Here is a 13509-nt window from a genome sequence, read left to right as displayed (position 1 = left end):
GTGCGTTCGATAGGGCGTGTCAAGGTCCGAGATCGCGTGAATACTCGCAAGACTTTTAGGTAATATATGGATCTTCGTGTGTCTTATATACATTTATGTGTTGTCTGATGTGTATCCACGAAAAATCTCTCGACGCTTCGTCACGTACCTAGAAATCGACAAGTTGATCAAACGAGACATTACAATATATATATATATATACCTATAGACTCTTCGATCGGATGGAAAAAAAAATCGAATCTAATGTGTATATTGTGCGTGAGTGTGTGTGACATAAAGGAATCGATTTTTACGTATATATACCTAACAATACACACAATTTTTCACGGACAAGGAAGGTTGTGATTTTTATTTGATATAATACTCTACTCTGACCTTTTGTACGCCGCGTGTACTTACGTATAATATTTAAGTAACCTGCGTCGGATTGCTCGTGTGTTTTTTTACAATATATACGTACATCTTTACGTGTGCAGTGGAGGCGACGCGAGTAAAAGTAAGTTTTATTTTACCTCGTAAACTTTTTAAAAATCAAACAACAAAAGACTCGATAGGGGAGCTGCGATCGAACAAACTCGTCTTTTGTAAAGCGTGAACTTGATGTAGTCGAAAAAAAAAAAAAAAAAAAAAAAAAAAAAAAAAAAAAAAAAAAAAAAACCCTACTGTTTCATCGTGATTTTAATATAAAAAATGATGTGCTCGAGTGGTTATGTAAAAATGTAAATAATACTGTTTTTCATGTTGAGAACAAAAATTTCTTATACCGATGTACCGATCTATGTATATTTACACTGACACGACAAAAAACAAAAAAAAAAAACAAAAAAAAAAAAAGCTGTAAATGAAAAGTACGTGAAAACTCATCGATGTTAATTCTCGTTTGACGATTAGCGATTAAATTCACCACTTGCTGCTTTGTAAAATTTAAAAAAAAAAAAAAAAAAAAAAAAAAAAAACAACAACAACAACATACCGCTGTACAATTTTTTACGTGTGAAATCAATCACCTCTGGTAGCGTTTATAATTATACATACAAGTAGACACGATTACACTTGAGCTGTACCGAACAATCCTGAGCTCGTATTTTTCCTCCCGAAAAAGGTAATTTTTTCGTGAACATCAGAGCCAAGCCACAAACCGTATCAAAAGGGGATGCTTATTCCCTCCTCCATCCACGTCTGGCCCCTTTCTTCTCTTCCTGCGCGTAATATACAGTCAGGGGAGTCGAAAATCTACTAGAGAATAAAAGGAAGGAAAATGCTCCGAGGCACACCGCACGCGCCCTCCGTTACCATTGTTACCATCACTATGAATTTATGAGCTCGTGGTGATGGCCAGGCGGAGGCTCGGAATGACGAGGTGGACATAGCTCGGGACGCAAGAAAACGAGCCAGTCGGACGATCGCGACGACTACTCGACGTTCAAATATTAATTAACCGAAACGCTTTTCCCCTTTGTTTTATCGAAAGTTTCCTCCCGATTATTTACCTTCAATGTATTTTTTCATCAATGTTTTTTTTATTTTTTTTATTTTTGTGTATTCGCTTTACCGTGTGTTTTCACGATTAAAAAACGCAGCTCGATCGAGCCCAATACTTTTCCCGATGCGCTGGCCTATCCGTCTCTTTCGCCCTCTGCGCTGGAAAAATCGAACGCCGAGCCGTCAAATCGATAGATAATGCGAGGGTGGTGAGAAAAAAGAGGGGGAGGGAGACGACTCTCCGGGGAGACCGTGTGCAGCGATACGTAGAGGAAAAAGGAAAGGAAAGCCAGGGGCAGGGTATACGCGCCGTCAAAGAGCGGGAAACGGTATGGATGGAAAATCCGTGGAAAAACCTACATTCGGTGCTCTGATGAGAAAATTTTGGTTTTCGGCGATTCCGCCGGACCGCGATGGAGACGGTAGGGTCCTTTGTTACTTTGCATGGTGGTCGGAGTGGTGTTTTATTAGGTCGTTTGCAGCGCTGGTGGACGGAGGAGGAGGAGGAGCTCTGTATAAAACATCAGCTCGCCCGTTTTCTTATGTACCTGTATTCTTTCTTCGCTGGAGCTTCTCGGGTGCCCTAAAGTGATCTCGTCGAGTCAAATATTGAAACAAGCTAACTTAAAAAAGAGCCGCTCACGAAGCGGTTTCCCGACTGAAAGTCATGTACACGGGAAAAGCTCTCGTGTTTTGTTTTTATTACTTTTTTTTTCGAATTATTTTTTTTTTTACCAAATACGGATTCGCTCGTGGAATTTGTTGGATTTACGGTAAAAAATGTTATTCGTGGCTTACATTTTTTCCATTCAAATATTTGTTAGCTTGGAACATCTCTCTCTGATGGTTTTCTCTTTGGAAATCGCAATAAAAATGTGTAAAGTTAAAAATCACTATGACGCAGTGTTTCGAGAAAATCACGAAAAAATTACATTTTCCACCGATATTTCATGTACACTTGCGAATAAATTTCATTGACCACTGGGACACTCTGGATGATAAGAAAATTATTTGTTTGAAGCTGGAAGTACTTTTTTTTAAAAACAGAAAAAAAATTCCAAAACAGAAACATTTGCAGTGCGTGTCTTAAATGTAAAATATAAATCAAGTGATTCAAACACCTATAATTGTTCATTAACAATAATGTTCGAGAGCGTATGATACACAATCAAATTCATAAAACAATGACAGTACTTGATTCTCCGAAATTTCAAAATCTGTGTCAAAATTTCAATAATTGTACTGCTCTAATTCCTTAAAATATACAATGTTACGGTGTTTTTCCAAAACAAGCGCTACGTGTAATGTTTCGATGTAGTCTTCGAGCGACAAAAAAGTGTATTACGCTACACATATACATCTACATATTTTACAATGAACCTAAGGAACGAAATTGTTTTTTTTTTTTTTTTTTTTTAATCGAGCTTTAAATATACATACATACATGTATTAAGTGTACCAATCGAATGTAATAATTTTTTTTTCTAATTTAATAAAAATCTAATTTTCACATTAAAACCACAAACAATGTAGCATAAATATTTTCATTAATAAAAAACAATTATTATACATTATGTACAACCTTATACCATTTCATCGCTGTAGGAATACCCCCTATGGCCAGAGATTATTGGATTATCGAGGCTCCTTTCCCCCCTTACGTTTGACGAGAATAGTTTCCTCGTCACAGTAATATTAATAGAATACGTGCAATATAATATTAATAATAAATTTTTTGGATTACATATTATATACTTTACTATCGTGTGTATTCACATACATAATGTGGTAATCTGGACAAATGAAGAAATAAGGTGTTGTTATTCATTCGCCAAAGCTTTTATTGTATATGCATTTACAGTTAATCTTTGTAGTACCACTATTATGTAAAAAAAAAATTTATTAACAGACACCGAGAATGGAAAAAAATAATAGTACAGTAAAAAATCTGGATCACTTTGCCACAACAGTAGTACAGTATACGATAATAATACGTATGTACTTACGTGAGAAATTCTAATCGCAATGTGAAATTCCGCGAAATGAATTTGACGATGGTTTTTTGTTTTTCTATCCAACGTGCCGATTTTTTGGTTACTTGATACATTTTTTATAATACAAATGCCCTTGATTCATTCAGCGGCAACAATAGCATTTTTTTACTTGCATTTTCCTTAAAACCACCCAAGTATAATTTACGACAATTTTCTTAGTTGATATACCCGAGCGATGGACGAGGAAGAAAAACCGGATGGAATCGAAAGCCTCGTGGAGAGCAACTCGTTGAGTGCGTTATCAATTAAATTATACCATTGCTGTGATTGGCAATGGAGAGCAGCACATGTAACGATATTTTTTGAGATCTGTAGTACCTTGATAAACTGCAGGTGATTTGATAAACACGGAAACAAAAACAGAGCCAGACGACGAAGACGACGAGGATGAATGGAGCTGCAGCGACGAGGTGGTGCACGAAAATCAATTCGTCGTGGTTCGACCCTTTAACGGCGCTGGTAACAGTTAGTCGATAAGCGTTATTTTTACGAACAACGTTAAATACGATTATTTTGAATCGTTTACGCTACAAACTTTGTAGGTGAGCTTTTCTTGTTCGAAAAATCGGACGAGGCAAGTAGTGGTGCACCAAGTCAAGATGGTAAAGTCGACACGACTGATAACGTGCAGGTGAATTTTAATTCTCTGGTGGAAAACGCTTTGGTCAATGTCGGTGGGTAAAAAATCGGCTCAGTTTTTTGGCCATGCAAAGATAGGCCTTTTATTTGAGCTTTTGATTATTTAAGAAAATTTACCGTCAAACGGTGCGTACGATGATATCTTCGAGGCGCCAATCGTCAAAAAATCGGCGAGCGTAGACGTGAAATCGGAAAAATCGCCAAGTGTGGACGGTAGATCGGAAATATCGACGAATAGAGATTGGAAATCTGAAAGGTCTAGAACTCCGATCGAAAAGAAGGGGAAAGCTGCTGGTAGAAAAGGTTTGATAGAAAAAATAATTTTATCGGTACGAAACGGCGTTTCGCGTGAATATGGGTGTTTTTAATCAGGAAAAATCAATGCTGCTAAAAAGAAATCTGCGACGAGTGTGAAACGTAAGCCGGCCAATCGACCGGTGCGTAAAAGGTACAGTAGGCGTCGCAGAACGTACGTAAAATCCTACAACGAAGATGATTTGATGGAACAACACATAAAGGAGTGCTTGATGAAATTTTATCTGGAATATTGACATGATAATACGATACCCCAAGTATCGGAACATAAATTTTTGTTGCGTAAATTGTAAGGTTTGATAAATAAAGAGTCTTTTTATTTTTTTCTTTTAATGTAAAAAATATTTTCTGAAAGCCATCATTTATACAGAAAAGTTTGCATATTATGCACGTTCAGAAAAAACAAGACAAAAAAATCGCATCAATCGACAATTAAATACTGTACATAACAATCATATATTACAATACCCAAAGGTTACTCGTATTTTACAACAAATTAACTCCTTCCGAGCTGCACTAGTGCCTCTTCTCCTTTTTCGACTTTTTCCTGCTTTTACTCCTTGATCGCTCCTTGTGCTTGTGCTTCTTTTTTTCTTTTTTAGATTTCTTCTCTTTCTTGACAGATTTTTCCACCCAAACGGCGCTCTCAGACTGTGCAACTTTTCTGGAACCGGTAAAGATCGGCCTTGAAATCGAAACATCCGTCGTTTCTAGAATCGATTGGGGAAGTGCCGGCCCATACACATCAGGAGGCACGCTGTCCTCTTGTATATTGGCTTCGTGTTCGTGTTCGCTTTCTTTGGAAGTCGAAGAATTGCTTTTATCATCCGATTGTTCTTCTTTGGTCTTATTTTTTGACTTTGCCTGCGGATCATCCGGTTTGACTGGACGTTTGAGTAAACTATCGAGGTCTAGTTTCGCAAAGACTCCTCGTGGTGGCGACGTGTTACGTTGGGCATTTTGCTCGGCTGCACTAGTACCTATCAGAGCAGCCTTTACCTTTTCATCGTCGATATTAGGTTGTTGAGGCGTCTCCTCTGCTTCGGTCTCTGACTCGTCACTATCCAGAAATATCGACTTGAACAAGTCTTTTTTCTCTTGCGAGTTTATTCGTGCCGAAGGTTCTTCCTGTTCTTTTGAGCCAGACTCGTTTTCTACCGCAGAGTTCTGATCATCTGGTTTACTGCTCGATCCTGAGCTTTTGCCAAATATTTTGTCGTATGTTTCTTCAAAGGATTTATCCTTTTCAGATTTCGGCTTGTCTTTAACTTCTCGGGTATCGGTATTTTCAACTCTTGTTCGAGATTCGTTGAAGGAACGACTGGATGCAGCAACTGTTCCGGGCACATCATACTCCAGCTTTTGGCCTGTTTCAAACTTTGACATTTCATTCCAGGACATATTATCGAAAATAGAGAATTTTTTTTTCTTCTTTTCATCAATCGCAACACCAATATCGGGTTCGGCGATATTGAATCTTACGCAAACCAGCTTACCAGGCCTCCATTCTACATCTACTCTGGTTAGTTTACCAAAAATCTTCATCTTGGCAGCGGCCATCATTTTCTCGTCCCCGGTCAAACTCTCAAGATCTATTTTTTTCTCTTTCTTTTCTTGCGCCCTGTCCTCCTCCTTAACAGCATCGTTGTCCAACTTTTCGCAAATCTTTGCTGCTTTCTCAAAATCCTCGGTTTCGCGATCGCGCTCCCAATCGTTCATCGAAAGTGGCTGAACGCTAGGAAACTTGAGCTTGCGCTCGCCCTCCGAAAATTTCAGATACTGTTCAAAGCGACGCTGCTTGTCCAAATCAGCGAACGACGGTCTTGACAAGCTCTTTGCTGCTGTTTCTATCTCTACTGGCTTTTCTCCAGAATTGTCAGCCTCTGCATTAAACGCGTCAGAGCTCTGCAAGTTTCCTTGGATTTTGGGATCATTACCTAAAGTCTCGCCCCTGACAAAAGCTGTAGAAGAGAGTTTGTCGAGCCACGACATGGCTGTCTTTTTTGGCCGAGAATTTTCTAATCTGGCTCTTTCTTCAGTTTGTTCTCTGCCATGTAAATTTAGAGAACGAGAGATAATATTAGCAGCAGCACTGGAAGTTTTGGATTGTGCAGTCTTTGACTCAGTGGTGCTGGAATGGGCGTCATTTATAATTGCAGCTCGCTTTTCTGCATTCATTTCAGTCCTATGGTAAACGTAAAATAATTCGTGAATTGTTAGTTGAATCAAATTATTTAAGATTTAGAAAAAATTTGATACCTCTTGTGCCTGTCTTTCGGATCTTCTGGTAAAGGTTCGAATCGACTCGTTTTCAGTCTGTGAACAGGCTGAAAATCTTTGGGTAACGCAGGAGCTGGGAAGACTTTTTTCTGTGGAAACTGTTCTTTTGCTGGAACAAAACCCTCAACGCAGTTCTTTGGCTTTTCCTCTTTGGACCATCGGCTCTTGGACTTACGCTCGGGACCAAGAGCGAAATCATATCGAGACATATCGTCTTTAGCATAAATATCTTCGTCCTCGGCTTCAAAGGCTCCCACACCAAAAGCTTGGCCTCTGATAGAGAGCTTTTTATTCTTGTCTTGTACACTAAAAGCTGGGGCGTCAAATAAGTTTATGTGCCCACCGAGAATCGGTCGGCGGTCTAGACCACTGTAGCCAATTCCAAAATAGTTATCCTTTGGATTACACCTATCAAAACGAAAAATTACAGTCAAGTAAGAAATAGTTTTTTATATACTACAGTGTAGTATATAGTTTTTTATAAACTGTAAAAAAAAAAAAAAAAAGAATTACCTAAAGGGCTCATAATCATCAGGTGCAAAAGTGATGTTTGTAAACTCATCGTCTGATCCTCCCGAGTCGCTTACACTGTCTCTTTCCTGCTGATTAGGCAAAGAGCAGCCATACATCTTAATCTTTTCTCTCTGCTTTTGCACCTTTTTTTTCTCTTTTTTAGTGAGACGTGGTCCCACTCCTTGACCAGGCCTCCATCCCATCTTCTTTAGTAACATTACTCCAACTCTTTCCCTGTAAATACATGTGTATGATTCAATAAAGTTTGAATAAATTCTAGAAGACTTAAGTACTGATAAAAATCACACAAAACATAAAACATTTTCTCACTTGGCAGGCTTCAATAGTTCATGCAAAACTGGTGTACCAGGGATAGGCCCAGTACTATCGTGCTTTGCTCTTTCCCTCTTAGTTCCCCTATTACTCTGATCACTGTATCCTTGAGTCGCTCTAATTGCTGTTGGAGCAATACCAAACTCCCCAACGTCCTCCTCGTCCATAAAGTCTTCAGGTTTCTGAGAAAGACTGTCAGCTTTGCTGCTTCTTGTAGACTTGAACTGCTGTGGCTTCCAGCCATCTCTTGTCCCAACTGTGTTAAAGTAACCAGCCGAGAAACCACCAGTGAATGCTCCATGGAACCTTCTTCTGCCTTGTGCATCGTACGCAAATTGTTCTTCAACGGTGATGGGCTTCTTTCTTGGCAAACTGTCTGTAGAAATTTCATCGACATTTAAAGTAACAATGGGACCATGATAAAGTAAACATTGAGAATAATATACACATTCAACCTTCGTCCAAAGGATCAAGTGCTGTTCCATAAGTTACAAAATCATCATCACTGTCACTCATTGCAAAATCAGTCCCTTCTCAATAATAAACGAATAAACACTTGAATAATTACTCAAGCAATAATGTGATGATATTTGTCAATTTCTTTGTTAGGTTAGAACGGTACAAAGGCGAATCTATTTCCCACTCCACCCCGATCGGAAATTGACTCTACGGTAAGTATAAGGACCTTACATTTTGCCGGAAAGTAAGTATGCGGACCTCTTTCGCCGTCTTGAAGTTACCTTAATGTGGTGTTACCAGGTAACTTTCCGGGCAGTTTCCATTTGCCGAAAGCACTATGGACCGTATACGTGCCATAAAGTACCCGTACATGGTCCGGAAGCATGCAAAAATATATGCTAGTCAAAAGATTAGTTACAAAAAATTATCACACTAGACCCTCAAAAGCGCTCAAAGTAGGAAAATAATGTAGTAAGAGTAAGGGATGACTTAATGGAAAAAAATACACTGATTTAAAAAAAATAATAGATTTATCATATAAAAAAATGTAATTATGTAAAAATTATTATCGACGATAGCGGAGTAAGCGGTGAGTCTATTGGTCCATTAGATCGGCTGTGGTCAGAGATATACTCATCTGTGCTATTACTATTAGGTACTCTATTGGATCGGCTCCGGTAGACGTGCTCGTGTCCGAAGCGGAGGGTCTGTTGGAGCGGCTCCAGAGTAGACCCTATACGCTCAATTTTTATAAATTCACTAGTCCTCGCATGCGGAGGGTCCATAAGATCGGCCCCGGTAGACCATATGCTCACTTCCAATGTATTCACTAATGTCCACAGCGGAGGGTCTATTGGAGCGGCTCCGGTATACCCGCCAGTTCCCGTAGCGGAGGGTCTATTGGATCGGCTCCGGTAGACCCTGTGCTCACTGCCTAGAAATTCTCACTCGCATTTAATTTAATATAGAAAGATCGACGGCCAATAAAAAATTTACCGCAGGGTCCTGTCATCGACAGGCATGGAAAATACCTGCCGTATCGACGTCATGAGCCAATAAGGACGATTACTGGCAGGTCCCTGCCATGCCAACTGTAGATACCCTGACTGTCAGCACTAAATATTCATCATCCACATGTGAACGTACTTATCGATCGTGTGTTGTCGGTACAGCAGGTATTTTCCGTGACTGTCAATAGGACAGGTCCCTGCAATAAATTTTTTATCGGCCGTCGATCTTTCTACATAAAATTTTTTTGAGTGAAAATTTCTAGAAAGTGAGCATATGGTCTACCGGAGCCGCTCCAATAGACCCTCCACTATGGACACTAGTGGATACATAGGAAGTGAGCACATATGGTCTACCGGAGCCGATCCAATAGATCCTCCTTAATTTTCGGACACTATCGGGTCTACTTGACCGGTTCGGACACTAGCCTAGTATTAACTTTTGATATATATAGAAAATTTCTTTCAAAAGAGAAATATGGTACTTTTTTCGTTTATAATAAGACTCGCTAGATAATGCCGATTCACACAATTTTTTTCTTTTTTTTTCTTTCACAAATCACAGTACTCATTACGAACTCTCAAACATCGGTGTGAAAATTGAGTTGTCACTGAAATTTTGAAGTTTGTTTATACCAGTGGAAGTCATCGACAAGTAGAGTTCTTACAAGTCTACAGATTATGCAGCGTTACCAACTTACCACGAGTCTGAGTCTGAGACCACGACACGACCCACGTGTATATAGGCACCTATAGGTATACTGCTTGGTGACCTTGGTGTGAGCGTGTGAGATAGCGTTTGTATATATCAGTACTGAGTACTACTGAGTTACTGACAGTACTGAGCTACTGAGTCAGTAACTACTGAGACTAAGACTACTGAGTACGTGAGTACATCATCACTTAGTTATCCCCCCTCCATCTCCATACGTCACCGATGTCACGTGTGTAAAACTCTCTTAAACACCGGGCAATCCGGGCAACCCGGTGTATAACGACAAAGATAAGAGAAAAACCATTTTCATTGATTTTGTGTTTTACATCTTGCTTCTACGTAAATAAAAAAAATTGTTGAGTACAGGTAAGGTATTTCTATAAACTAACTGACCATTAATCTAATCGCGAAGATCATCAGTAAACGTTACTTTCAAATAAATTTTTTTATTTTTTCAGCTGTAGCTTTTTTGTAAGCATTAAGAAAAGTTCTTAATTTATTCTTCAATTTCTTTGATGAAACTAAACCGTCAATGATGGACGACTGGGACAGTTGGTCTATTTTTCTTAGGCAACAAGTTTTACGAACCAAAATACCCCTCACTACAGAAGCCATTAATGGTAAGAAGCGTAATCTCCCTTTATTCTCTCCTATGTAAATATACATTTTTCTAAATATACTCAACATAATGAATGATTTTACAGAAAGAACAAAGCTATTGAGAGGCACATACATTCCATTTGAAAAGTTTCAATGTGAAACATTGGAAATAATGTTAAACAAGATTCCAGGTGTGGTAGTATTTAAGAAAGATGACAAACATTACGTACTAGCTGCACCAACCAATGAGGAAAAACATTTTGCGGATGCTCCACAAATAACTAGCATTGAGAAAAAATTAAACGTTATCTATGACCGAGTATGTAATGATATGGGTAAATAAAGGGTACATGAAGAAAATTGGAGAAACTATACGGGTTTCAATTTTATTTTTCAGTATTCGCAGATTAAATCAAATGCTAATAAGATTAAACCAAATGTAAAACTTGTCACTCCTAAGGCTAAAGAAAATGAAAAACCACAGATTGAATCTCATGTCGCTCATACTTGTATTGCAACAAAAAACAGGTATGCATTTTTTATTTCAAGTTACAAATAGATGTAGTTTTTTATATTTTATGATTACAGTAGTAATTTCATATCTGATAATATAGTACCCATGGCACAAAGCAGATGTACTATAAACCACCAGTACAAGTAAGGAATACCCAAAGAAAGTTTGTAAATCTTAATAGATCCGTGCCTCATTCAAATTTCACCTATAAAAACTGCAATCAATTTTCATCGAACGGAAAAAATCAAAGATCCGTGCAAAATAGACTACGAGAATACAAATCCACACCAGAACCTACACATGGACCGAATCATAGATGCGCTAATTTTACCACTCAGGTACTTTCACAGCATCAAAACGTTAACAAAAATCTGGATGAATCTGTGTTGGCCATGCCCCTGCAACAAAAAAATGTGAATGTCAATCAAAATGCCCTCTTACAAGGTGGTAAAGTAAATTTCAGTCCTGCACAACTTGTATTACCAATGCAAGAATACAATTGGACCGTTAGTATTTAAAGCATTAAAATTACAGTCAGAAAAGTACTAACAACAAAATCGTAATATAAAAAAAAAATTTCTCTGTTACAGGCTGATGATCCACGTTTGTATTTATATTGTTATACACAAACTAAAAACGTACCTCGACCAGAATATAAACATTTACATACTTTAGATAATATATATGCTGTAGTGGTTGTAAGTAGTAAAATGCTATTTAATTTTACTATTTCGTATAAAATATTTATTTATCAATTACCGTAGGTTGACTCAAATACATACAGTTCGTTTCCTCACATTGCCCTATCAAAGGAGGAAGCTGAGAAATATGCAGCAAGCTGTGCCTTAGAAATTTTGTTAGGCAAGAAGACTATTAATACAAATATTTTTGCTCATTCACAAAAAGTCATAAATTTAGAGGCTTATGATGTTCATTATATTACTAATACCCAGGAATTTGCAAACTATTATTTTAAATTATGGTTTTTAATTTATTATAATAGTATTATGTACCTCAATCATTATTACAATATCATGCGTAATAGTTTACCTCAAGTTTTTCTTTAGTACATATTTTTACATTAAATTTAAATTATGGTACTTATTTTGAAAAAAGTTGAAAACATTTTGTGTCAAAAATTTTTAGCAAGTTTGAATGCTTACATATCACAAAATCATTAAAACTAATTCTTTTTTCAGAGTGGTCATAAGCCACATTAGTATGGAGATGGAACAACAATGGATTTTTTATGCTTCAGGCTTTTTAACAAATTATTTTTAATATACAAAAAGTTTTGCTTTTTATTTGTTTTTCCATGTAATCACAAATTCAATAAAATTGTGGTTGAAAGTCAATGATCGAGAATTGTTTTTAACAAAAGACTTGGCAATAAATATTTTTACACTAAAATTAAAATCATTATATACTTAAGGCTGTATGTGTACATGATGAATCTAATAAAATTAATGCATTGTAATTTTATCGTTATTAAAGTAAAAAAGCGTTCAGTAGCCAATAAGTTGCATTTGTTGACCTTAATGCGATTGTTCTCCGAAAATTTCGAGTCATCGTCAACAAGCTAAAAGGTACGATTTCATAAGATGTTACCAAGGTACACATATATTTAATGTTTCGAATATCGCACTTCAACTGTTTGAGCGTAACTGTTAGTAGTATACCTATATGTATTTTAAAAAGTCAAAATTCGGTTGTCCAACCCATACTTATTTGTAGTCCTTATACTCCTTATCCTTAAATGCTTATTTGACAGCAAGTTTACCAATCTTAAGCCAAAAGGATTATTTCGTAATTGCTCGTCAATCTGATTCGGGCATTTTTTTTGTCTTCAGTGTACACGTAAGTTTAGTTATCTGAATAATGTGCGAAACCATAGAAACTTGGATAGGCAGAATTCGTCAATGCATTAATGCATCAAAAAATCCACTGACTCTCCATCAAATAAATCGTAAGTCAAATACGTATTGTTGTCTCAGTAAATTTATTTTTTATAAAGTTCATACGTTCATATCTTAATGTATACATAATTACGTATGTCACTGCTTGCCTTGCCCAGGAGATGTGAAATTACTTAATGGTAGCGATATACCATTTAGAAATTTTGATTTCACGTCCTTAGAAGAAATGGTGAATACAATACCGGATTTGACAATAATAAGCAAAAATGGCGAAACGCATGTTCGTTGCAAGATTGGGAAAGAAATTTCCCATCAAAAACGAAAACTAAAGCACAATAAAAACCAGAGGAAGTTGAAAATTTGTTACAATAAAGTAGCCAAAGAAATCAGCTCGCAAACAGACTGGTGAGAATGAAGGTAAGTAATTATAAAAAAACAACAATAAAAAATACTACAATTTTTTAAAGTTAAACATGATTTTTCAGTTGCAGTAAAGCTCTTAAGAAGCAACCAGTCATATGGAAGACCTTTTTCTCCATTTTTCTATCTACTTAAATCATTAGAAGTACTGCAGCTAATATCTTTTTTTAAACTGCAGACTTGCGAATTAAACTGCTTAACAATGTGTGTCAATTGATCTTTATACTTTTTATTGTATTTATTACTATAATATTAAAGTTAT

General features: G+C 37.0%; 2 protein-coding genes across 4 annotated transcripts; one reads left to right on the top strand and one right to left on the bottom strand.

The window, feature by feature from the left end:
• Window positions 1–4852: 4852 nt before the first annotated feature.
• On the bottom strand, window positions 4853–8218 carry LOC106644876 (G patch domain-containing protein 1 homolog). Of its 3 annotated transcripts, XM_089594657.1 has the most exons (7): window positions 8072–8218; window positions 7614–7992; window positions 7284–7517; window positions 6750–7178; window positions 5760–6675; window positions 5309–5657; window positions 4853–5254 (listed from the first exon to the last, which is right to left on the bottom strand). In XM_089594657.1, exons 1-7 carry the CDS (start codon window positions 8130–8132, stop codon window positions 5007–5009), a joined length of 2616 nt encoding a protein of 871 aa, XP_089450783.1. In that variant the 5' UTR covers window positions 8133–8218; the 3' UTR covers window positions 4853–5006. The 3 variants fall into 3 exon arrangements, with proteins under 3 accessions (XP_089450783.1, XP_089450782.1, XP_014216057.2); XM_089594656.1 differs by having other exon boundaries at window positions 4853–6675; window positions 8065–8218; XM_014360571.2 differs by having other exon boundaries at window positions 4853–6675.
• Window positions 8219–10210: 1992 nt separating this feature from the next.
• On the top strand, window positions 10211–13382 carry LOC106644851 (uncharacterized). The gene is made up of 10 exons (XM_089594830.1): window positions 10211–10417; window positions 10502–10716; window positions 10795–10925; window positions 11093–11417; window positions 11502–11609; window positions 11676–11977; window positions 12058–12060; window positions 12111–12169; window positions 13049–13232; window positions 13313–13382. Exons 1-10 carry the CDS (start codon window positions 10330–10332, stop codon window positions 13380–13382), a joined length of 1485 nt encoding a protein of 494 aa, XP_089450956.1. The 5' UTR covers window positions 10211–10329.
• The last annotated feature ends 127 nt before the right edge of the window (window positions 13383–13509 follow it).

The sequence above is a fragment of the Copidosoma floridanum genome, unplaced genomic scaffold (genome assembly GCF_036245765.1).
Source record: "Copidosoma floridanum isolate Cflo_tuat_1 unplaced genomic scaffold, Cflo_Japanese_pri ptg000021l, whole genome shotgun sequence".
Taxonomy (NCBI): Eukaryota; Metazoa; Arthropoda; class Insecta; order Hymenoptera; family Encyrtidae; genus Copidosoma; species Copidosoma floridanum.
This window is presented reverse-complemented; position numbering and strand designations above follow the sequence as displayed.

Coding starts and splice junctions, on each gene's coding strand:
- LOC106644876 (XM_014360571.2), bottom strand. CDS start 8,132: ATGAGTGACAGTGATGATGATTTTGTAACTTATGGAACAGCACTTGAT. Junction 7,179..7,283: donor GATGATTATGAGCCCTTTAG/GTAATTCTTTTT, acceptor TCGTTTTGATAG/GTGTAATCCAAAGGATAACT. Junction 6,676..6,749: donor CCGAAAGACAGGCACAAGAG/GTATCAAATTTT, acceptor CGTTTACCATAG/GACTGAAATGAATGCAGAAA.
- LOC106644851 (XM_089594830.1), top strand. CDS start 10,330: ATGATGGACGACTGGGACAGTTGGTCTATTTTTCTTAGGCAACAAGTT. Junction 10,418..10,501: donor CACTACAGAAGCCATTAATG/GTAAGAAGCGTA, acceptor ATGATTTTACAG/AAAGAACAAAGCTATTGAGA. Junction 13,233..13,312: donor ATCAGCTCGCAAACAGACTG/GTGAGAATGAAG, acceptor ATGATTTTTCAG/TTGCAGTAAAGCTCTTAAGA.